Source organism: Siphateles boraxobius, unplaced genomic scaffold, assembly GCF_051911475.1.
Source record: "Siphateles boraxobius isolate OS27281-9 unplaced genomic scaffold, OSU_SipBor_1 31, whole genome shotgun sequence".
Lineage (NCBI taxonomy): Eukaryota > Metazoa > Chordata > Actinopteri > Cypriniformes > Leuciscidae > Siphateles > Siphateles boraxobius.
Genome location: NW_027508931.1, coordinates 16,009,111 through 16,035,200, shown reverse-complemented (window position 1 = coordinate 16,035,200; position 26,090 = coordinate 16,009,111). Strand labels below are relative to the sequence as shown.

General features: G+C 42.3%; 1 protein-coding gene and 1 long non-coding RNA gene across 7 annotated transcripts in view; one reads left to right on the top strand and one right to left on the bottom strand.

The window, feature by feature from the left end:
- LOC143696964 (uncharacterized) overlaps positions 1 to 26,090 on the top strand; it is a 466,435-nt gene that overhangs the window by 244,527 nt on the left and 195,818 nt on the right. The window lies entirely within an intron of this gene.
- fam168a (family with sequence similarity 168 member A) overlaps positions 1 to 26,090 on the bottom strand; it is a 93,702-nt gene that overhangs the window by 38,720 nt on the left and 28,892 nt on the right. For all 6 annotated transcript variants that reach the window (XM_077193898.1, XM_077193897.1, XM_077193899.1 and 3 more), the window contains one exon: positions 4,029 to 4,120. In XM_077193898.1, coding sequence (XP_077050013.1) covers positions 4,029 to 4,098 — 70 coding nt within the window. In that variant the 5' untranslated portion in view covers positions 4,099 to 4,120. The remainder of the gene's footprint in view (positions 1 to 4,028; positions 4,121 to 26,090) is intronic.

Genomic DNA, 26,090 nt, shown 5'->3' with positions numbered 1-26,090 from the left:
ACAAGAGGAAGCCGGTATAACCTCTGTTTCATAGCATCCCTCAACCACCCCATCACCTCTCTCTAGGCTGGTTTTCTATCCCAGTCAAAGGGAGGATAAACTACTATATCGCATAAAATACTATATCTGATTTCATGAACATGTGAACTTCTGAACGCACAGGAATTTATTGCATTCTTACGCATTACAATTTCTAGTTTTATATATACTATAACCTTTGTGTGTGCCTGTCATCTTACTATGAAGAAAAAGAGAGCATTGATGCACATGAATTAATAGAGATCTAGGCCTATTTGCTCAAGATTGGCTTTCCTTAGGGTAGTACCTTTAATATCAAGTCCTAATGTCCAATTTAATGCATCCTCTGTGGCGGTGGAGAAACCATGACATGAAATGAGCTGATGGCATAATATTATCTATGCTAAGTTTAATGGTTTCTCGTGCGCATACGAAAATCTGTATATTTTTTTATTTTTGCAAGGTCCTTTTAGAGGCTCTGTAATACGGTGCTAAGAATATCATGAGAAAAAAACTCAAAACGCTTATAATATACCACAATCATTCAGCTCTGTTTGGCAATCACTAAAGATTCACTAAACAGCTGCATGGAAACACTTCTTGTATGATACATTTATTTTCATTCAATTCTTTTAAATTCATTAGATTTTCTATTATAGAAAACTATATAGGGGCAATAGTCTGGAAATGCAAATATTTTTCCATACTCTGCTTTCTTTTTTCCATACTTTTCCAGACCTGAAAATTAGTCAAAACTAATTCCATACTTTTCCAAACTGCGTAGGAACCCTGTAAATATTAGGTCTGTGAACTATGCTCATTCCCAGTGATCACAAATGAGACCTTGTTAATATATCGATGATTTCTCCTAGACAACAATGAGATACTATATCTACTAATAATAAATAATCATTTATATTTTTAATTTTAATATAAATAATAATAATTATAACAACTTATAAATAAAGAAATTATATATATATGCAAATATAAAGATAATCTGCAAAGATAATATGCAATTTAAAAAATGTATACATTAATGTATACATTTTTTAGATATGCAATTTAACCAATAATAAGGATTATTATTCTAATAATAATATTCAAAAGATAACTAAACCTTATATACAACTTATAAATTTAACCTATCCCATATAAGAGAATACAAGTTTAGTTATAGTAAGACATTACATGTTTTGCAGTAAAAACTACTCTTACAGCAGTTATTTAAATTTAACTGAATATCATTATATTTTAACTGAATATCATTATATTTTAACTGAATTTCATTATATTATACACAATAATTCAAATTAAGAAATTCAATCCTGAATTTGGAAGACAACCCTGGCCAGCTACTGACCAGCTCAGACCAGGCTGCTACCATGATCCAAAATAAAACTACCAGCTTAAGATGGATTTTCCAACAGTGAAAATTCTCCCCGCTAATCTCATATGCTATATCTCATATTTTTTTGTTGAGTTTTTGAAAAATGTCTCAGACTGTGCTCAAATTTGCCTACATACCAAAGTCAGACATCTCAATATGAACAAATTTCTCATCAAATTATATGCTATATGCTATTAGTTGCTTTTCACATTCATATTACAGCTCAATACTCTTACTGTCCGTAATTAACTGTCTCTTTTAAAGGGGCATTCGGCAACTCTAGCTATTTCTTCGCTGATTTTCACTTTTGTTGTCGCATGTTTTCTCAACGAGCTCCCCCTACAGCTGTGAGGCGAATATTTCACAACACTGTCGTAATAAAAACTCACCTGAAGCACTCTCCTCTCCCTTTCTACTGCTGCTCATGTGCATTTGTTATTATCTGAGCCGGCGAACTTTATCGTGTGGAGCTATGTCTACCGAGGTGGGTAATACATCATACACATTGAGGGCCAGGGACGTGCACGGGGGGTTGCTCAGGTTGTCCGGGCAACTGCCCATATGCCCTTCTCGACTCACGTTGCCCTTCCGAGGGGGAAAAAAATAAATAAATCGTACAATGCATGCAGATTTTCACGTAGGCCTAGATAAATTTTTTTTAAAAATATAAATCAAAAAAATCAACAAAAAAAAAAAAATCGCAAAGCCTCATTCACTTCCATTCGGGCACCGAAAGTGAAAGTAGGGGAAGGGCAAACTCTGTTTACGTGGCTGCAGCGCTGCACGCGACTGGTGTAGCAGTCGATTCTGTTCCCTACCGGAATTCCTGTTCCCTTTATGCAATCATACTACAAATCATGCGTAGTTGCCCAGTTACCATACGTACCATCAGAACTGAATACGAGTAATAAGACCATAATATGAGGCATTGAGTTTGGACATAAACACGGTCAGATAAGGCCATTTTTTTGGGGGGGGTGCCCTTTTTTGAGGTCAGAGCAAGATGTTGGTGTGTAAACAGTCTCTATTGACACAGAGAATCCCTTCAATAAGAGCACATCAAATATGAGCCAACGGTTGCCATGGCAGCAGACAAACACCTGCCATGAGTGATACGGCACTCATGGCTCTACATGCATATACACATGCCAACACGGAACAGAAGTGAGAGGAGAAGTTTGCATTAATGCACACCCATTCCTGCACATCACAGACAGACGCTGTAGTCAGGGATTTCATTTTTGGGTGATCAATCCCTTTAAGCCTGGAACACACCAAGCCGACAGTCGGCCGTCGGGCAGTTTTTGTTTTGGCCGATTCGACATGTTGAATCGGCGTCGGGCTGTCGGTGAAAGAGGGAACTCTGATTGGCTGTTCAGCTTAGTGAACGAGTCAGTGCACAAGAATGATAGCAAAACGGCGAGCAAAGAAGTCAAAACGCTACAGATTGAAGGCTGTTCTTATGTTACATCATCTTACCTAAGTGTTCCTTGGCAAAAATTTCAATATTAACATGAGCGGAGTGGAATAAAGGAAGTGTTTAGCAGGATTGATATTCAAAACGGTAAGCACACACTGCTTTGTTTACAGTATGTGTATCTGCAGCGTCGGTTTCCCTTTTTGAATGATGAATATAGACGCATATATCTGCAGAAATAGACAGTTGTCTCATTTACACGCAGAAGCAGAACGCGCATGCTGGCTGACAGTCGGCTGTAGTTCTCTCGGTTTGTTCAAGTGCAGCTTTTTACCTCAACGCGAAGCGACAAAAAAGTCGGCTTTCATCAGCGCTAGTTGGTCGGCGTCGGTTTGGTGTGTTCCAGGCTTTACAGACTACAAGAAACAGAATTTGCACTTTAAAGGTGCTCTAAGTGATTTTGAAGAAACAGTGTTGATAATTTAAATTTCTCCGCCTCCAAAATGCGGGAACATGCAATAAAAGAGTGGATATCTCTTAGCTGAAGCGAAGCATTCCACCTCCAGACAAAAAATTACACTCAAAACTGCCCTGTAACTACAGCTAACATTACAACAACATATCTTGGTTCTGTGAAACATAGCAAAACCAATGTATGGAGCAGAAAACAACACAACGTTGGTGTTCATTTTCAGACCTTCCCGCTTAGGCATCTCAAGCGCTAGAAAGCTGGAGGTCATAGAGCCCTTGGCTGGTCATAACCCTTCTTTTTCCAGTGAAATTCTTCTAACCTCTTCTCTTTTTTAATGTCTCTCAGCCAACTCTCTTTCTACAGTCTTTCTTCAAATCTCCCTCTTGCTCACTCTCTCTCCTCCCCCATCATGAGTGGACACGCCCCTCATGCTGATTTGCTACAAGTGTTTCACTGTGCTCTGTCCGATACACTTTCAACAGCATTTCTCAGAAATCACTTACTGCACCTTTAACTATTGATATATTTCAGAATGAAACAGGAAAACCTCATTAGTAGATATTATTGGCTTTTATAATTTAAGGTCTGGGTTACAAAGTCTTTTCATAGTCAAGATTAGGTAAACAAAACTTTCTTACCATACACTGATGAGTTGCATAGAGTAAGATCACAGACTTTTATTAATAAAGCATGATGTATTTTTAAATACGTGCGATTGTCTCATTACATACCTGTGTATGCCATATTCTTCGGGTTTCCATACGGGGTTCCCGGTTGCACTGGGCTGTACACCGGGTTCATGGTGGAAGACAGCCTGTTCTTACTGAAAGAAAGAGATAGACAGAGAGACAGCATATGAGTTACGCCAGTGTTGTTTTGACGAGTATGAACTTCTGCAACACTATTATATGCCTAAACAAACCAAAATTATGATAGAACATAACACACACACAAACACACGCACGCACGCTCTACAGTCTCACCATACATAATTTTTCAGTGGTCTTTTTTACCTTATTTCGAAGAATTAGATAAAAGGGCTTTTCACACTTGAAATGGTTAACCCTGGGTCATTCTAAACCCCGGGTAAACTGAATATTGGGTTATCTTGCTTCACACTGTTAATAACATACCTGAGTTGACAATTAATTGTGGATATTCATAAGATGAAGTTTCACACTTTACATTCCTAAACCTAGGGTTATTTGTATACATACGTATTTGTATATTTGCTTTGCCAGTCTCACTGACTGGATGAACGCAGCATGTGACCTGTTTACATAAAACACGTCACACTCTAGCATTGCCGACTGTAAGAATTACATGGTCCCTTCTTCGCACCAATTGTCGTGTGTTATATCGCCATTTGACATTTTTCCTATCAAACCAGCAGCCATATCACCCTGTAGCCCAAGACTGGTTGCCCACTGAAGCTAAGCAGGGTTGAGCCTGGTTAGTACCTGGATGCTAGACTCCTGGAAAAACTAGGGTTGCTGCTTGAAGAGGTGTTACTGAGGCCAGAAGGTGCTCAACCTGTGGTCTGTGTGGGTCCTAATGTCCAAGAAAAGTGATGGGGACACTATACTGTCAAAGAGCATCGTCCATCGGATGAGACGTTAAACAGAGGTCCTGAATCTCTGTGGTCCCATGGCACTTCTCGTAAAGAGCAGGGGTGTAACCTGGCCATATTCCATCCAATGGCCCTTGCCAATCATGGCCTCCTAATAATCCTTATCCATTGAATTGGCTCTATTACTCTCTCTCCTATCTACCTATAGCTGGTGTGTGGCGAGCGCACTGGCGCCAATGTACTGTGGCTGCCGTCGCATTATCCAAGTGGATGCTGCACACTAGTGATGGTTGAGGAGACCCCAACATGATTGTAAAGTGCTTTGGGTGTACAGTAGTACAAATGAAAGTGCTATATAAATGCCTCATTCATTAATTCATTCATTTAAACTGTGACGCTAAAAAGCTGGTTTGTGTCTAAGACTGCTGCACTGTTAAATAAAATAAAAATAAAAAAATAAATAAAAAACGGCGAATCTGAGAATCCGAATTTAAAATTGAGTGACAAAGAGTGGCGGAGAATGCCGAGTGAACGCGGAAGAAAGTGAAACTCACATACGGATGTATGCACGCAGAACTAAAGTGCAGAGAAAGTGAAAGACGCGATTGTTTCAGTGCACTAAAGACGCGAATTCAATGCATGAGTAATTTCTGCATGAAGATGACGAATGCCAAAAAGTTAAAAGGCTGAGGAGAGCAACGCGTGAGACGGGAAACGCATCAGAAATCGGTCATCTCAGGGACACTGATGGTATGACAACATCTCTCTTTAATTGCATGAAGTACTGATTATCACTTAAATCTGTGTTATTTGACTATTATAATGTACAGTATAGAGGAGAACAGTGAATGTCATGCTTTGGTTGTTATTTAAGTGTATGGCGCACAGTTCTCATGTGTGTTAAGAAGAAATGCAACAGTGACGGGTACGACGTTTTCTAACTAGTTTGTGGAAATTGATATATTTAAAAATATGTATAATTAATAAGGAAAGAAAGGAAGCTTAAATATGTGAATGAAAAAATTTGGACAGTTTTATGTGTTAAAATCTTTATTTGGATTGTATTTGTTCACATTTGAAAGTATAATCAGAAATAATGATGTATCCTTTTATTTTCTTTGTTTTTTGTTTTTTTTGTTTTCTTCTTCTCTTTAAGGTTATCAACCTTAATAAATCCTTCTGAAAAGTGATTTGGAGTTGTTCCCTGTGTCCCCTGTGGTTGGCTGATGCTCTTTTCGAGTTAGGAGCCAATACTGATGCACAAAATTCCCAGATAACTCGACATAAACGCTGAAACGACTGTTTATATACATCGTGCTGTGTATCCGTGACTGCCCAAAGCACGTGGATATAAGGAGGAGGGTTTCTTAACCCTGGGTAAAAAGCGTGTGAAACAAGTGTGAAACGTTCCTTCACGTTCCTTTAAAAGCGGGGTTAAGAATGACGATAACCCGGGGTAAGCGCAGTGTGAAAAGACTTGGTTATTTCAGGAGATGCTGTAAAGTCAATCTTCACATATGTTTGGCTGTGGCTTTTTACATGTTTCGATTACTTTTGTAATGGTATTAGACTTAATAGGTAATTCTTTATATTTGAATGCCAATCAACCTAAATTTGTTTAAAATTTTTGAGAGCCTGAAAAAAAGTCTTACCATTAAATACCATGTCCCAAGCACTAACCAAAACTATACAGTATAGTAGTCTAATTTGAATCAAAGTTTTAAAATTAATTTTACACTTCTATGGCCAAAATTTCTTTATTAAATCATTTTAATTTATTGCCTTACAAATAAATAAAATCATGCCTAAATAATGCAAAGAAGTCATTTGATATTTTGTCTGTATTCGTTAAAATAAACCTACCATAAAAATTATAGACCCTTCATTCCTTTGTAAGTGGGCAAACTTACAAAATCAGCAGGGTTATCAAATAATTATTTCCCCCACTGTATATACACAAAATAAACATAATTTTACAACTTATTTCTACACGGATTGACACAAACACACAATTGAACTTGAACAAAGTCACATGCTTGTCAGAATGTGTAACTCCTGTTTCTGCTGCACATGTTAAACTTTGTGTACTGTATTTTTCCTTTCAAAGTGATTCCAATCATATTTCAAGCAATTCAAAACCATCATGGAGAACATCTGCTTTAATATATCGACCAATTTTTCTTATCGGGGCGATAACAATAACATTAAAAATGAACATCTTCTCTATTTGTAATTTAATTGTAATTTATTCCTGTGATGCCAAAGTTGAATTTTCAGCATCGTTACTCCAGTCTTCAGTGTCACATGATTCTTCAGAAATCATTCTGATATGCTGTTCCCTTTCAAGGGAACTCGCACTGTCGATTGACGCTGTGGGAACGCTCTGAGTGATTGCGTCATGAAGCACGAGTGAAAACAGTCCAATGGTGTGACTAGACATCAGAGCCGGGTGACGTCACCAACCATGAAACTATAAAGCCTGCCCACACAGTGTAATGCTAGCATTTATTGCAGTACACTGGTACTGGGAGGCTTGCCCACTCTGAGGCTGGTTCCCTTAGTTGATTTTCTGGCAGCGTGGAAGCTACTGCCAAATATATCTCAATGGGTCCTGCGCACAATCAAGAAGGGTACGCTATCCAGTTGAGGTCTCACCCGCCCAGGTTTATGGGGGTCCTACCCACAAGTGGAGGCCCTGGATATTGAACAGGAGGTAAAAATTATGTTGACGAAAGACGCAATAGAATGTGTACCTCTTCCCGACAGAGAAACCGGTTTCTACAGCCGATATTTTTTGTTCCAAAAGGCGGGTGGGGGGTTGCGTCCCATTTTGGATCTGCACCTTCTGAATTAGTTGGTCATGCTACTCAAATTCAAAATACTAACCTTAAGACAGATCATACCACAGATCAGATCCTAGGACTGGTTTATTAAGATAGATCTCAAGGACGCATACATCCACGTATCCATCATTCCACAAAAAGTTCCTGAGGTTCGCATTCGGGGGCAAAGCTTACCAGTATCGGGTTCTAAAATTCGGTCTTGGTTTTTCACACTTTCACCAAATGCGTGGATGCAGCACTAGCACCACTGCGTTTACAAGGCATACGCTTTCTGAATTACATCGACGATTGGTTGATTTTAGCTCAGTCACAACAGCTAGTGGTTCAGCATCGAGATGTCATTCTCGCGCACATGGAAAGGTTGGGGTTGAAGTTGAACATCAAAAAGAGTGTACTTTCTCCAGTACAGAGAACCACTTTTCTAGGCGTGGTATGGGATTCGATCACTATGCAAGCACGTTTCTCTCCTGCATGCATCGAGTCGATCCTGTCAACAGTGAACCGGTTAAAGCTAGGCCAGTCACTCACTGTCAAACAGTTTCAAAGGCTGTTGGGTCTGATCGCAGCAGCGTCCAACGTGATACCTTTTGATCTGTTGTACATGAGACCACTGCAGTGGTGGCTCAGGACCAGGGGGTTTTCTCTGAAGGGTAATACTTTTCGCACGATCAAGGTCACATGGCGATACTTAAATGCCTTGGTTATGTGGAAGAAACCCTGGTTCCTATATAAAATGCTAATGATGGATGGTTCCCTCACGGGATGGGGAGTGATCGTAGAGGGTCGCTCGACTTAAAGTCTGTGGAAGGGATACCATCTTTCCTGGCACATCAACTGTCTGGAAATGATGGCTGTTTTTCTTGCTCTCAAGAATTTCCTCCCAGACCTCAGGGGCCACCATGTGCTCATCTGCTCAGACAACACATCGGTGGTAGCCTACATAAATCACCAGGGTTTGCGCTCTCGTCCACTCTGCAAACTGGTGCACCAAATCCTCCTGTGGTCTCAGGGGAAGCTGCTTTTCACTCAGAGCAGCTTACATCCCTGGGAACCAGAACATAGGAGCAGACATCCTGTCGAGACGGGTGAGGCCCGGGGAATGGAGGCTCCACCCCGAGGTGGTGAAGCAGATATGAAGGTTGTTCAGCCAGGCTCAAGTGGATTTGTTTGGATCACGAGGGATGTCTCACTTTCCACTCTTGTTCTCCCTCACGCACTCTTGAGCTCCTCCTGTTGATGCTACGTCTGTACACTTTCCCCCCCCGATTGCTCTGCTCCCAAGGATTCAGGGACAAGATTCATCTCACCTTGACCACCCCGCGATGGCTGGGCAGGGTTTGGTTGTCGGATCTAGTGTCTCTCCTTGACAGATATTATATTTCTCTCAATATTTCACCCCAGCCTAGAACTGCGGAAGCTGTGGGCTTGGCCTCTGAGGGGGCCCGGCTTATAGATGCTGGTCTATCAACTGAGGTTATTGAGACCATTCTTCACTCCAGAGCTCTCTCCATTAGGAAACTGTGTGCCCTGAAGTGGAGAGTGTTCACTTCTTGGTACAGTGTTCGTCAGCTGGACCCAGTTAACTGCCCTGTTGGAACAGTGCTAGAGTTCCGGCAAGAGTGTGATCTCCGTCCACTTTAAAGGTGTACATGCCGGCCATAGCTGCATATCCCTTCCTTGGTATGTCTTTAGAGAGAGACCCCTTGGTAACACGTTTCCTCTGTGGCACTTTGAGGCTGATGCCTGCAGTATACACTAGGGTACCAGCATGGGATTTGGCCGTGGTGCTCCAAGGCCTATCCCTTGCTCCCTTTGAGCCTATTGAGGAGGTTCCAGTCAAGTTTCTGACTCTCAAGACATTGTTCCTCCTGGCTCTCTCTTCTCTTAAAATGATAGATTTACAAGATTTCTCGGTTTCCCTTACGTGCTTGGATTTTACGTCCGACATGGTAAAGGCGTTCCTTCTCCCTTGACCGAGGTACATTCCTAAAGTTCCTACTAATGTTGCCAGATCTATTGTTCTGCAGGCCTTCTGTCCTCCTCAATTCCAGGATTCTGACCAGAAAAGAAATAATCTGCTTTGTGCAGTTAGGGCATTGTATGCCTATGTCCACAGATCTGCCCTGTGGCGTAGATCAGAACAACTGTTTGTGTGTTTTGGACCTCCCAATAAAGGGTCCCCAGTAGTGTTGTCAAAAGACTCTGTACTTCGGTACCAAGTCAGTACTAAAATAATTAAACTGTTACAGTAGTAGCTTTTCTTAAGTACCGGTGGTACCGAACTACTGGGTTAATCCGGGTCTTGATGCGCTGTCCGAAAGGTGCACAGTTGCGTCTTCTTCATAAAAACACTTTGAGACATTGCGACTGGCGGCGCTGCTAATGTGGTGGCTCTGAATCCACTTGTTGACACGAAAGGAGGAAAGACATATGAAAATATTTGTGATTAGGCTAATGTCTCGTTGGGGCCGTTCACATGCAAATTTGCAATTTCAAATGTAGGTGTGCAGCAAGCGCGCTCATAATAAAAGCGACGCGGTGCGCTAATTTTTTCCAGGCGCGCCTCTGTTCATGGTTGCATAGCAATGACAGATGCCACGGGAGAGCAAGCGCTTATGGAAAGAATTTGCATGTGCAATAAACGCGATATGTGAATGGCCTCTAAAGTGGTATCAGGTACAGTTGTATCTGGGTAGTTTTACGAGTATGAATACATGAGTACAGTAATGGGCCGACACCCGAGTACTGGTATCAGTATCGGTGCATCCCTATTTATGTCATTAACATCAGCAGTTATAGGCTTATTCTTGCCTGGATAACTCTTAGCAGGTTTAAAAAGCCCTTTTAAAATTAAATATGAATGCAGTTTTGGATTAAATAAAAGTACAGTCAAGTCAAATAAAACACATTTTATCTCCCGTATAGTTCGGTAACGCAATAAGATACCATTCATTAACATTACTTAATGCGTTTTCTAACATCAACACATTAAGTGCACAATATATTTTTACAACATTAATTAATGTTTGTGAATGTTATTTAATACATATACAGTGGGTACGGAAAGTATTCAGACCCCCTTAAATTTTTCACTCTTTATTATATAGCAGCCATTTGCTAAAATCATTTAAGTTCATTTTTTTCCCTCATTATACACACAGCACCCCATATTGACAGAAAAAAACACAGAATTGACATTTTTGCACATTTATTTAAAAAGAAAAACTGAAATATCACATGGTCCTAAGTATTCAGACCCTTTGCTGTGACATTCATATTTAACTCAGGTGCTGTCCATTTCTTCTGATCATCCTTGAGATGGTTCTACACCTTCATTTGAGTCCAGCTGTGTTTGATTATACAGATTGGACTTGATTAGGAAAGCCAAACACCTGTCTATATAAGACCTTATAGCTCACAGTGCATGTCAGAGCAAATGAGAATCATGAGGTCAAAGGAACTGCCTGAAGAGCTCAGAGACAAAATTGTGGCAAGGCACAGATCTGGCCAAGGTTACAAAAAAAAATCTGCTGCACTTAAGGTTCCTTAGAGCCTCCATAATCCTTAAATGGAAGACGTTAGGACGACCAGAACCCTTCCTAGAGCTGGCCGTCCGGCCAAACTGAGCTATCGGGGGAGAAGAGCCTTAGTGAGAGAGGTAAAGAAGAACCCAAAGATCACTGTGACTGAGCTCCAGAGATGCAGTCGGGAGATGGGAGAAATCAGAATCAGAATCAGAATCAGAAAGAGCTTTATTGCCAAGTGTGCTTGCACACACAAGGAATTTGTTTTGGTACTGAGGCTTCCAGTGGACATATACAAATACAACATGAAACATAATACTACAAATTATAAGAATAAAAAATAAAAATATAAATATATGAGAATAAAACTATCACAGTTGGGTTTAGTCAGAATAGACATTTTCAGATTTACAGATTATGAACCTATTTACAGTGTTTTGAATATTATAAATAAATAAATCTACATATAAGTATCACCTGAGTTGTGGGATATTGCACTAAACAGTGGGAGTATTGCACTTACAGGCATATGCCTTGGGAGGAGTGTTAACTGTTCAGGAGGGAAATGGCCTGTGGGAAGAAACTGTTCCTGTGCCGAGATGTTCTTGTGGCCAGTGATCTGAGTCTCCGTCTTGACGGTAACAGTTCAAACAGGTGGTGTCCAGGGTGAGTGGAGTCTGTGATGATTTTACCTGCTCTCTTCCTCACTCTGGAAGAGTACAGGTCCTGGAGGTTTGGCAGGGGGGCACCAATAATCCTCTCCGCAGTCCGGACTGTCCGTTGTAGTCTCCTGATGTCTGATTTGGTAGCTGAACCAAACCAGACAGTGATGGAAGCGCACAAGACAGACTCAATGACGGCTGAGTAGAACTGAATCAGCAGATCCTGTGGCAGGTTGAACTTCCTCAGCTGGCGAAGGAAGTACAGTCTCTGCTGGGCCTTTTTCACAGTGGAGTCAATGTGATTGTCCCACTTCAGGTCCTGAGAGATGATAGTGCCCAGGAACCTGAATGACTCCACTGCTTCCACAGTGCTGTTCATGATGGTGAGTGGGAGGAGTGCTGAGCTGTTCCTCCTGAAGTCCACGATCATCTCCACTGTTTTGAGCGTGTTCAGCTCAAGGTTGTTATAACTGCACCAGGCAGCCAGCTGTTCAACCTCCAGTCTGTAAGCAGACTCGTCACCGTTTCGGATGAGACCGATGACAGTGGTGTCGTCTGCAAATTTCAGGAGCTTGACAGTGGGGTCTTTAGAAGTGCAGTCATTAGTGTACAGGGAGAAGAGCAGTGGGGAGAGAACGCACCCTTGGGGAGCACCAGTGCTGATTGTGAGTGTCTTGGATGTGTGTTTCCCCAGTCTCACTCGCTGCTGCCGGTCCGTCAGGAAGCTGGTGATCCACTGACAGATCGAGGATGGTATGGAGAGCTGGGTCAGTTTGGCTGTGAGAAGACCAGGCATGGTATAGAAGGCCGAACTGAAGTCCACAAAGAGGATCCTTGCATAAGTCCCTGGTCTGTCGAGATGTTGCAGGATATAATGCAGTCCCATGTTGACTGCATCATCCACAGACCTGTTTGCTCTGTAAGCAAACTGAAAGGGATCCAGCAGGGGTCCAGTGATGTCCTTCAGGTGGGCCAGCACCAGTCTTTCAAACGACTTCATGACCACAGACGTAAGAGCGACAGGTCTGTAGTCATTAAGTCCAGTGATTTTGGGTTTTTTGGGGACAGGAATGATAGTGGAGCGTTTGAAGCAGCAGGGAACTTCACACTGCTCCAATGATCTGTTGAAGATCTGCGTGAAGACCGGGGCCAGTTGGTCAGCGCAGGCTTTTAAACAAGCAGATGAGATGCCGTCTGGGCCTGAGGCTTTCCTAGTCTTCTGTTTTTTGAAGACTCGGCTCACGTCCTCCACACAGACCTTAAGCTCAGGTTGGATGGCAGGAGGGGGGAGTGATAATTGGAGAACAGGAGGTGATGCTGAATGTGTGAAGTGCAGATCAGACCGGGTGTGTGGTGTGAATGAGGGCTTTTCAAACCGGCAGTAAAATGAATTTAAATCGTCAGCCAGGTGTTGATTGTCCACAGATCGAGGGGATGGTGACTTGTAGTTGGTAATGTTCCTCAGGCCATTCCAGACTGATGATGGGTCGTTGGATGAAAACTGGTTTTTCAGTTTATCAGAGTAGTTCCTTTTAGCAACTCTGATCTCCTTTGTCAATCTGTTTCTGGCCTGGTTATACAAGATTTTATCCCCACTTCTGTAAGCATCCTCTTTGGCATGACGAAGGTGTTTGAGTTTCCCAGTAAACCATGGTTTATCATTAGTGAATGATAAGAATGTCCTGGTAGGAATGCATGTATCCTCACAGAAACTTATATATGATGTTACAGTATCTGTGAGCTCATCCAGATCATTGGTAGCAGCTTCAAAAACAGTCCAATCAGTGCAATCAAAGCAGGCCTGTAGATTCTGCTCTGCTTCATTAGTCCATCTTTTCACAGTCCTTATTCCAGGTTTAGCTGATTTCAGTTTCTGCCTGTAGGTCGGTATGAGATGAACCAAACAGTGATCAGAGAGCCCCAAAGCTGCCCGTGGGACGGAGTGATATGCATTTCTTATTGTGGTGTAACAGTGGTCCAGTATATTACTGTCTCTGGTGGGACATGTAACGTGCTGTCTGTATTTTGGTAGTTCACGGGAAAGATTTGCTTTGTTAAAATCCCCAAGAATGATTAAAAGAGAGTCTGGGTACCTTTGTTCCGTTTCAGATATTTGTTCAGCCAGCTGTTGTAGCGCCGCGCTCGCGCACGCGTCTGGAGGGATGTAAACATTCACGAGAATGAAAGAGGAAAATTCCCGAGGCGAGTAGAAGGGTTTACAGTTTATGAAATGTGCCTCTAAATTAGGAGAGCACATCTTCTTCAGTGTTGTTACATCTGAACACCAACTTTCGTTAATGTAGAAACACAATCCACCACCTCTCGTTTTCCCCGTTAGCTCCGCGATGCGATCCGCTCGGAACAGCTGGAAGCCCGGCAGATGTATTGCGTTGTCCGGTATGGCTTCACTCAGCCAGGTTTCAGTGAAGCACAAAGCAGCAGAGTTTAAAAAATCCTTGTTAGTGTGGGTGAGGAGAAGAAGTTCATCCGTTTTGTTAGGAAGGGATCGGAGATTCGCGAGATGAATACTGGGGAGTGCAGTGCGCAGGCCGCGCTCGCGGAGTTTAACCAGCGCGCCGGCTCGCTTCCCGCGTTTGCGTCTGAACGCGCGTTTGAACAACAACGCTGCCCCTCCGACGAGAATGTCCAGCAAAACGTCCGAATAATCAAAAACTGTAGAAAAGGTTTCTGGTGTGTGTTTCCTAATGTCCAGTAGTTCGTCTTTGGTGAAACTGATAGGAAAAGAATGACTAAACGCAGAACAAACGAACAAAAACAACACAATAGCTGGAGAGCTCCACACCGAGGCAGCCATCCGCGGCGCCATCTTGGATCTAAACTTGGATCTAAACTAAGATCTAAACATCTTGGATCTAAACTAAGAAAGTTGTAGTATGTCAACCATCACTGCAGCCATCCACCAGTCGGGGCTTTATGGCAGAGTGGCCCGACGGAAGCCTCTCCTCAGTGCAAGAAACATGAAAGCCCGCATGGAGTTTGCTAAAAAACACCTGAAGGACTCCAAGATGGTGATAAAAAAGATTCTCTGATCTGATGAGACCAAGATAGAACTTTTTAACCTTAATTCTAAGCGGTATGTGTGGAGAAAACCAGACACTGCTCATCACCTGTCCAAAACAGTGAAGCATGGTGGTGGCTGCATCATGCTGTGGGGGTGTTTTTCAGCTGCAGGGACCGGACGACTGGTTGCAATCGAGGGAAAGATGAATGTGGCCAAGTACAGGGATATCCTGGACGAAAACCTGCTCCAGAGTGCTCTGGACCTCAGACTGGGCCGAAGGTTCACCTTCCAACAAGACAATGACTCTAAGCACACTGCTAAAATAACGAAGGAGTGGCTTCACAACAACTCCGTGGCTGTTCTTGAATGGCCCAGCCAGAGCCCTGACTTAAACCCAATTGAGCATCTCTGGAGAGACCTGAAAATGACTGTCCACCAACGTTTACCATCCAACCTGACAGAACTGGAGAGGATCTGCAAGGAGGAATGGCAGAGGATACCCAAATCCAGGTGTGAAAAACTTGTTGCATCTTTCCCAAAAAGACACATGGCTGTATTAGATCAAAAGGGTGCTTCTGCTAAATACTGAGAAAAGGGTCTGAATACTTAGGACCATGTGATATTTCAGTTTTTCTTTTTTAATAAATGTGCAAAAATGTCAACAATTCTGTGTTTTTTCTGTCAATATGGGGTGCTGTGTGTACAATAATGAGGGAAAGAAATGAACTTAAATGATTTTAGCAAATGGCTGCAATATAACAAAGAGTGAAAAATTTAAGGGGATCTGAATACTTTCCGTTCTCACTGTACAGTACACTTGATTGTTCATGTTTGTTCACTTCATTCATTATGCATTAAATAATGTTAACAGATAAAACTTTTGATTTTAAAAATTTATTAGTACATTTTTAAATTAACCCCAAGGAGAATAATTGCTACAGTATATAACTATTGTTTATTGTTAGGTCATTTTATCTAATCTAATTGTAAAGTGTTTTTAATACAGATGTACAGTTTCCATCTTTGTAACAGTGATATACACTTTAATATATGTAAATTTAATCTAAATTAAGCTTTGGTATCGAAATTGGTACCGAGAACTAGGGCTGGGCAAAAAAAATAATAAAAAAAAAATAATCTAATTTAAGGTAACAGAGATTGTTTTGGTTTTATAGTGGTCCTTGAAAAATGTTTTTTCCAGCTAAAGTTAGTTAAGCTGCTTTTTCCAGCTAAAGTTAGTTCAAGATGTTTGTGATGCGGCAGGCTGGTCCTCATAGCACACATTTATGAGGTTTTACGCCCTAGACTTAGGCTCCACACTTGGAGCTCAGGTGCTCTCGTCCTAGTGCTTTCATGATTCACACTAGACAGATACTGGTCATTATGGCGGCGTGGGTATAGATGTTCCCACAGCATCAATTGACGCAGCGCAAGTTTCCATGAAATGGAACGCCTCATTCCCTGAAGAGGGAACAAGACGCTGCATCGCCCTGCCATACTTACTGCATGCCTGTTAACAACTTGCTTCATCCTATTAGAAGCTAGCGTTACACTGTTTGGGCAGGGTTTTTAGTTTCCTGGTTGGTGACGTCACACGCCTCTGACGTCATGTCACACCATTGGACTGATTTCACTCATTCTTCAAGACGCAATCACGCAGAGTGTTCCCACAGCGTCAATTGACGCAGCATCTCCTTCCCTCTTCAGGGAACCAAAATTACAGTCGAAACCGAGGCGATTTGCTGCTCAAGAAACAGTTCTTATCATCAACGTTGAAATGTTGTGCTGCTAAATATTTTTGTGGAAAATGTGATAATTTTTTTCAGGATTATTTGAATAGAAGGCAAAAAAAAAAAACTTTTGAACAGTAGCATGATGATATCATTTTATCAATAATCATATGTGAATATTTTCTTGTTCAAGCTATTTCCATATTCTATGTCCTTTAAATATCTAAAAACATTCACAAGATAAAATGGTGGTCATACTGAACTTTTACATTTGTTATAATTTTTTATGTAACATGCAATGTATTATATATTGAAAACAAAAGCCCTTGACTGTGACCTTGCAGGGTCTGAATTTTTCTTGCATCCTTAAAGTCTAAAGGGATGGACATTCACCAAGGCTTCAACTAGAACAAGAAACAAGTTTAAAAATGAGAAAAAACAGCACTAGAGGGACGTTTCCATTGCAAAACTGAACTAGTGATTGCCTGTGATGAGATTGAGGTTGATCTAATCCTTACGGCAAACCTGTGAGTATATGAGTGTATGAGTGTGTTACCCTCCCTCATTGTGCATGTGTGTGCATCTGATCTCACATGAACACTCGATGCCATTATCAGTCAGTCAGTCGGTCGGGGGGGAAAGACATGAAGAGGGGAGGATTATGCGTCAGAACTTCCCCTCACACCTCGGCCACACACAACGGAAATGGGAGAAGGCCGTGTAAGCGTGGAGCTGTTAGCAGGTGTTCATATGTATCGTGGTGTTGTGTGTGTCACGAGTGTGTGTGTGAGGGAGAGTGGATATGTCAGAGGGGAATGTGCCCATCAGAGCGAGAGGATGACACCCTCACAAACTCAAGTATGAAAGATCAAAGGAGCTGCTTGATGCAGCATTTAAATGATCCTAAAGATTTTATCAGCATGTAAAATGCATTAGAGACGTAAAAATAATTTGGCAAACTGCAGAAAAAAAATTGAATAGTATTTTATAAAAGCAACAAGTCATGAGAGGTCACGCATTACAGTGATTTTACCATGTTCACCGCACATGCAGGTGCACTTGTTGTGCTTAAAGGGGTCATATAATGGTACATGCACTTTTTCAAGTTGATTGTACTGAAATGTGTGCTGGCAGTGCCTGTACACAACCATCATTTAATGATAAAAATCTATCCAGTGTTTTTGTTTTAATCTCCTTATATGTTTTCCCCTGCCTCAAATTGAGCCGTTCAATTTTGTGACGTCACTAAATCGGACGCCCCTCCCACAATTGTTGATTGACAGCAGCGTTTCAACAGATCCCTGCCCTGAGCGAGCTGTCAGTCATCATAGTCCATCATTGTTGATACACTGGAGCAGTATGGCGTCTAAGCGATTGTGGTGTTCTGTTCTTGGGTGTAATAACGAACACAGCAGTCATTTTGATGTTTCTAAATCTGAACCGCTGAAGACACAGTGGCTGAGTTTTGTTTTGGAAGGGAATATTCCCCACTAGCAACGTCAATGCTTTCATGTTTGCGCGATTCGCAAATCTTTTCTCACCAGACTGCTTTATTAACAAAGGAAGTAACTTATAAAGCTGATTTTGATAAGAAGCTGCTCCTGAAAAAAGAATTGTTACCAACTATTCATGTCTCCCTGCTGAACCTCCAGGAAAAGTAAGTGTAACATTTTATTAACCTTTATATTAATCTTTGCAAATCGCTTCACGGTGAATGCGGCTAAGGTTTAAACTCAGGGTACATACGGCATGTTTTCTATGTACGACGTTCTCAATATAATTCATAATCCCACGTTTATAATGAACAAATCGTTATGGCTATTGTGTTATTACAAACTGAGTACGTATAACTTACATAAGTAAACACATAGCGTCCGTACATCTCACTAAGTTACTCTACCCTGCCCGTACACAAAGATAGATCAAAGTGACAATATAATAACCAACCATTCAGAAACGTATTGTTCGAGCCTTAATTGTCGAACTTCTTCGGGCCGCCATCTTGTTCCGACTCCGGTTCAAACTGATACGGTTGCACTGATGTGTCCTCGTCAGAGACTCCCGCTGCCATTTTTTTCCTATACTCTCAATTGTTGTCAAGGAAACACTCCACGTGCGGTGTGGTCATAACGCTGTTATGGACGCCCGCAGAACAGAGGGGCGGAGTGAGCAAAGCTCATTATCATTTAAAGGCATATGCACTGAAATAGCGTGCTGAAAACAGAGCTGTTTTTGACCAGGTAAAATTAGTGTGTTCTTACAATACTAACGAAAATTTTTAATTAAAATATATTACAAACTTTTCATTTAGACCCTAAAGAATCAAATTAACTTGTGTGAAAATGGCATTATATGACCCCGTTAACAAGATCCCTTTACTACTGTAAAGTCATTGTAACACATGGCCTCTCAATACTTTTTATTTTTAATTAAACAAGTATAAGCTAAAATGGCATTATAAAACATTGAAAGAGCTGTTTGAAGGCTTTGTAAAAGTCAATATACACACACTTGTGAGCGCACATCTGTTGAATTATATATATGTGTCAACTATAACAGCTTTATATTAGAGTAGTTAAATATATATTATGTGAAAAAAAAAAATTACTCATTGTGTAGGGCTGCCCCCCAATAAAGATTGTTCTAGTTGTTCATTAAAGCCATTAGTCAACTAATCGCACAAGGCTGAGAAGAATATTGTATGTAACATTGCTAACATCGTTCTACATAGAGAAATAGCCTATTAAACCATAATATGGAGCCTTTAAAATATAAATAGTGGGGGTCAAGCACATGAATGACACTTGCCGCAGCACACCGGGAAAAGTTATATGACAATGCCGGAAAAAAACAGCAAAGAGACTTACCGGACATTTTAATAATTTATTAGTAAAATAGTGTTTTCTGAGTCAGTGTCGGCTGCAGGTGAAGTCGGCGATGCTGACTCACAATCTCCGCAGGATAGTGGACAGGCATGCATAGAAATGCATGAGAAATGTATAGTTTTTACTTTTTTTAATGTATAATTTTTTGCATGAGAACTTTTAATTTTAAAAGTAGACATTTCAATCTTCAGACATATATAATATGTGAGGCAAGTATGCACTTGTATGAGTATGAGTTTTGTTAAGTTCCCTTTCAGTCGCTCACGTTCGACGTGACGACGTAATGGGATCACTTCAGGAAGCCCTATCAACTTCGAGTGTCTACAAAACGAGCCATTGAACGATGGTGTGTGTGAAAAGCGTCACACGCCCAGCCCCGCGGGTATAAACAGGAAGCGGGCGCACGCACTCATTGTCTTTCGCTTCGGAGCCGAGCTTTCGTTTTGACTCTGAGTTTCTGCAGACTGCTGGAACGTTGAAGACTGCTTCAAAGGAGAGAAAATACTCTGTCCCAGTGCTGGTGTGACGGCGCAATCAGCAATCATCACAACTGCGGTTTTCACAGCATACTTTGTGTGTCTGTGTATGTGTCGGTCTCGGTGGGCGTTCCTCTTTGAGTGTGTACCCCGATTACACCGCGGCTGTCCATGAGTGCTTCAGCACTGAGAGAGTTATTTTTTCTTTTCTATATTTTTTCTTTTCAACTAAAAGAGCAACACAAGCGTGACCCTGCGTCCTTTTCAGGATGTCATTCCGCTTGTGCGTTTCTGGGTGCGGTCGTTCACTGGCGCCAGCAGACGGCCACAATTGTTGCCTCTTGTGTTTGGGCGTTCAACACGCTGAGGCAGCTTTTGTGAATAGCTCATGTTCTCATTGCGGGAATATGGGGGTAAAATGAACTAAGGGCTATGTAGATGTCCCGCCGGTGGAGCGTGCCGTCGCGATGCAATTGTGTCCGGCATCCGCTTCCTCCTGGCGGGGCAATCCGCGCCTCCCGTCCAGGGCATGTAAGTTTTCGTCCAGTCTCACGGCGAAGGCTTACTGAGCCTGTGGAAAGGCTGCTTCCGCCCTCCATGCCATGGCGCTTCTGCAGGTCCACCAGGCCCAGGAGCTCATGGACATGAACGAGGGTGGTTCTGACCCAGAGGTCCTCTGGGAGCTCCGTGTGGCAACCGTCCTCGCTCTCCGAGCGACGAAGGAAACCGCACGTTCAGTCAGTCAGGTGCACCACCTCTGGCTCAACCTGGCGGATATGAGGGACACCGATACATATCGGTTCCTGGATGCTCCTCTTTCCCAGGTTGGGTTATTCGGCGACGCGGTTGAGAGCTTCGCCCAACAGTTCTCGGCTACCCAGAAGCAGAGGGAGGCCATCCGACATCCTGCCGCAGACCCTCCGTCCGCTCGACTCCGACCTCCTGCGGCGTCCTCCGCTCCCGCTAAGCCTCAGCAGCAGCAGCCACCATCCAGGCCTCAGCGTGGAGCAGGCCGCAGGAAGGCGACCACGCCCGTCCAGGCCGCTGCCAACCAAGGAGGCAAGCGCCGGTGCAAACGACCCTGAGACGGGCGACCCAGAGGTGGATCAAGTTGCTCTTCAGGAGGCGGTGAAGGCACTTTCATTTTCTTTTTGTTCAGCCACTGAACCACGGGCCAGTGGTACCCACATTTTCAACAAAAGAGCAATTTCTGATACCTCTGGGTCCCAAGAGGGCGCGCTTTGCGGTTGACCCTCTTTCATTGCCAGCGAGCAGCAGTGGCTGTGTTCCGGACGCACTGAAGCCTCCGCACACTCACGCTGCCCTTCGTCGGTAGCAGGTACGTGTTGCACCACACACTCAAACCCCACTCTGGTCCGCTATGCAGTCCGAGTCGGGTCCCTGCATTCCGCCATGCTGCCCCACCCCGGGTACGTCTTTGGTGCCGTAGGTCCCGCTTGCGCAGTGTCTGGGAGCCTGGCTAGCGCTTCCCAGCCCATCTCGCTGGCTCATCCGTACTGTCAGACTCGGCTATGCGATTCAGTTCGCCCGGCGTCCCCCTCGTGTTCTGGCGGACAGTGCCCCTGTGCTCAGGGAAGAGATCGCAGTCCTACTGGTGAAGGACGCGATCGAGCCGGTCCCTCCAGCCGATATGAAGACCGGCTTCTACAGCCCGTACTTAATTGTACCCAAGAAAGGCGGTGGGTTACGGCCAATCTTGGACCTGCGTTTCCTTAACCGGTCCCTTCACAGGCTGCCGTTCAAGACGCTTACGCAGAAACGCATTTTCAAATGCATACGTCCCCAAGATTGGTTTGCAGCGATCGACCTGAAGGACGCGTACTTTCATGTCTCGATTCTCCCTCGAGACAGACCGTTTCTTCGCTTTGCGTTCGAGGGACGGGCATATCAGTATAAAGTCTTACCCTTCGGGCTGGCCCTGTCGCCCCGTGTCTTCACGCTTTCCCAGTGTTATCCAAAGAGTTCCAATGTGTGGGGTATAATGGAACAGCATTGAACTCCCTCTATGCAGGCCTTCAGCCCCAGCCAGATGCGGGTCTGAGAGTCTTCCGTAGGGCGCTGGATGTGGCAGCAACTGTGGCGTTTTCCATGGGGTCCCATTCCGTCGCCACGGTTGCTGACCATCGCTGTACGGCCGTCTCTATCTCGGCTCCTCAGCAAAAAACAATGAGTGCGTGCGCCCCCTTCCTGTTTATACCCGTTGCTGCAGGGCGGGGCACGTGACGCTTTTCACGCACACGCCAACGTTTATTGGCTCGTTCTGTAGACACTCGAAGTTGATAGGGCTCCCTGAAGTGATCCCATTACGTCGCCACGTCGACTTCACGTCTCCCGTTCCCTCCCTCAGGGAACGAGGGTTAAACTAGTAACCATGACGTTTTGTGACGTGCTCCAGAAGTTCACACGGAGACCAAGACAGTAAAAAGTGCATCCTGTTTGTTTTCTTTATTTTACAGAAGCACAAGTTTTGTTGTTGTTGAGAGTGTACACATATAAAAGTAGACTAGTTTAGAATTATGTATTATTCCTATCTGTATGACCAAAAATGAGGGAGTATTTTAAATTCTTTGAGTTCTATAAGTTTTATTCTTCTGCAACTAACTAAATAATTAAAATTTAAAAATTAAAATTTTGTTGACTAGATGATTGCACACTAGCGCAGAGCAAGCATTTTCAATGCATTCCTATGGAAGTTGAGCTTCACGTTTGCACAGTGCATTGTGGGATTGACAGCGGACCGGAGAGTGTCAAAAGTTTGGGCAGTTCTCAAATGTAAGCCATTATCAAGTGAAAAATGCGGTCGGCAGCAAATCGCTGTGAGGTTCGGGTACTAGTGACGTCTGTCTTGAGCGTTTAATATTATGCTGGTTGTGCCAGAGTTTATGCTGGATTTGTTGCGAAAATCATATTGTTTATACATTGGATGCTGGGCAGTTGTTATATACATGTTATAAATATTGTAGTTTGGATTCATTCATTGTGAGTATACTGGCTGGGTTTTCAAAAGTTGTGTGTTGAAAGGCTGTGAGTCGTCTAACTTGGATTCTATGCCCGAGCCCGAACTTGGCCGATATTTCCCGTCACTATCCTCGGGCCGGGCTCTTGATCTATAGACGTGCACTCCCAACGCAATAGAGTGCGGCGCGGGACTAGATTTGATGGCCGAGTGCGAGCGCGGGCGGTAATGCACTCACTCTGTGTGTGCGGGAGATTAAAAAGATTCGGGGGACTCCCGCAAACTAGAAATATCTATGAATAAAACATAAAAACGAATAATTTTTTTCATCTGTTGCAGAAAAGCAACAAGAACAACTAAAACAAAATAGAAACGATTTACAGGCCAGAGTTTCTATTTATAACATGTTTGCAGCGTTGAGCGATTTAGCCAATCACAGACATATGTGTTGATTTCTTGAACGCAATGACCAATCAGAAGCATTTCAGATAGACTCTCCTCACAGCTCAAAACGGACTTTTTGTTCAGTGCTGAATTCTGTAAGCTGGCAAATCCTCTAATTATAACAAACACAGTGTAGGCTATATATTATGAAAGATTCATTGTGCAGTCAGCTTCACTGATAATAACAGAGATGTGTGAGATTGCAATGAACTGATGTCAGCTTTTTAGGAGTAACAGCAACCTGTGCTTAAAAAAAAAAAAAATCGAGAATCGAATCTAACCGTGACCTTAGAATCGAAAATGTAATCGAATCGAGGATTTGGAGAATCGTGACACCCCTAATCATGTGACACTGAATACTGGAGTAATGATGCTGAAAATTCAGATTTGCATCACAGGAATATAAATATAAAAAAGGAATAGCCATTTTTCACAATCCAATCAATTAAATCAAACAAATAACAAAAAGATGTGCCTACTTCCATCATATCATCAAAATAAAAGTAAAAAGGGTTGTGAATGAAATTTCATGTCTTTAAAGGGGTCATCAGATGCCCATTTTCCAAAAGTTGGTATGATTCTTTAGGGTCTTCATGTAAAGTTTGTAACATACTTTGGTTAAAATCGCTTGTGTAAAACAACATCCTTTTACCTCCTCAAAAACAGCTCTGTTCACAGCGACCCGTTTCTGTGCATGTCTCTTTAAATGATAATGAGCAACTGCTCACCCCACCCCTCTCTTCTGTGGAAAGTGTTGACAAGACACAAAGTGCTGCCTTGGCTGACAGTATCCACCTTATTCTGCTCTAAACAATGGGCGCCGCCATGACGACGACTCCGGTTGCCTACTTCCGGTTCGTACTGTATTAGCAGTGAGAGAATGAGTTCAGGCTCTACATGTGCTGTTGTTGGTTGTTTTAACAATTCCAAGAAGATAAAAAACTTTAGAAACTGGGTGCTTTGAGCATAAGATAAAAAGGAGAGAATGCCTATGTCCGGTTCTGTATCAGCTACATTCAATACCAGAGAGTAGACGTTTTTGGTTAGCTGCGCTAAAACTGAAGCATCCAACGAAAAAGGTGTAATACGTTACCAGTAGGGATGGGCCTTTCATGCAAAAATAATATTCGAAGATCGCTGGGTATTATGCAATTAATATTCGAGAATCGCACCCCTCCATCACATCACGCACACATGCATGTATAGGCTATAGGCTACACACCAGAGCATGTGAACAAAGTGGAGCAGTGTGACGCTTAAATATAAGTTAAACAAAAAAAAAACTAAACATACGTTTTATATTTAAGTTTCACAATATAATGTTTTTTTAAATTTATTTCATCTATGTTGATTATATGAAAGGGGAACCGCATAAGAGGAGTCAGATATGATCATAAGATGCCCAATATCGGAAAACATTTGGAATGGCTCAGACATGATTTTGACCACTTATCAAGTTTTGTTTTGTAGAAAGCCTTTCTTTAATGTGAATTTCGTTTAGTATAAAATGTATCTTCATTTTATCAATGTTTTATCAACAAATTGCCTGGAATAATAAATAAGCAGCACAAATAGTAGATATACAGGACACGGAGGCGCGGGCGTGTGAACTGGAGCGCGTCTTATTAATCAACGAAACTCAGCGTATAAGTTACTTGCCTCACATACATAAGTATATCTATAGAAAGCTTGAAATGTGTACTTTTAAACAAAATAATTAATGGCACACTATGCAAGAATTTTACCTTAATATAACAGCTTCAAAGTCATTTCGGTGGTAAACAAACTCATAGTAGGACGAATCATCCTGGTAGTAAAGCTTGGGGGGGACGCCGCTGGAAAAAACAGCAATGCAAGTGTGAGAGGAGCGCCCCCGACAAATCTCGCAAGAATCACAAAATGCTTTACGGCATCGACGTCACACACATCAACAACAACATGAAGCACGAAGACACTTTCGCGCATTTCAGACGTGATACTCGAGTCGAAGATGGAAAAAGCAAAGAAAACGCGGTCGGTAGAGACTAGGAAAAGGAAATGAGAATCTGACCGCGTGAGGAGCTGGACAAGAGTCCCACTCGCTCGGGGCATTTACTCGTTGGCGCGAGCTAAACAGCAGCACTGGATGCAACAGCATCTTGTTGATGGACTAGTAAGTAAATATCTTATTTGTAAACTTGTTTGCGTTCTATATTGTATGTTGTTGTGCTTGCTTGTAGTATGTCATTTTTCAGTATGTCATCCATCGTTGATAATTAGACCAGTCCAATAATTTATCATGAGATTATCATGAGAACAGTTGTCAATATCTCACATAATTATCAGGACACAAATAAGCCTAGAGGTTGTAAATACTGTAAACGAGCACAATTGGCAAACTATTATGATAAATTGCAATAATCATGTCTAATGACATCATAACGGCGAATGTTATTAAATAATGCGACGTACATTTAACTTTATTGATGTCATCTGGCGTTTTGTAATGTTTACATTACACTCAAAAAACACAAATGAAATTATACAGTAGTCCTAGACTATAGGCTATTTACTTGTGATTTAGCAGCAATGATGTAAAAACGTTTTAAGCCAGCAAACGCGGTAGGCAACTTTATTATTATAAAGTAGAATAACACTTGACATATAGTTATTATTATCCT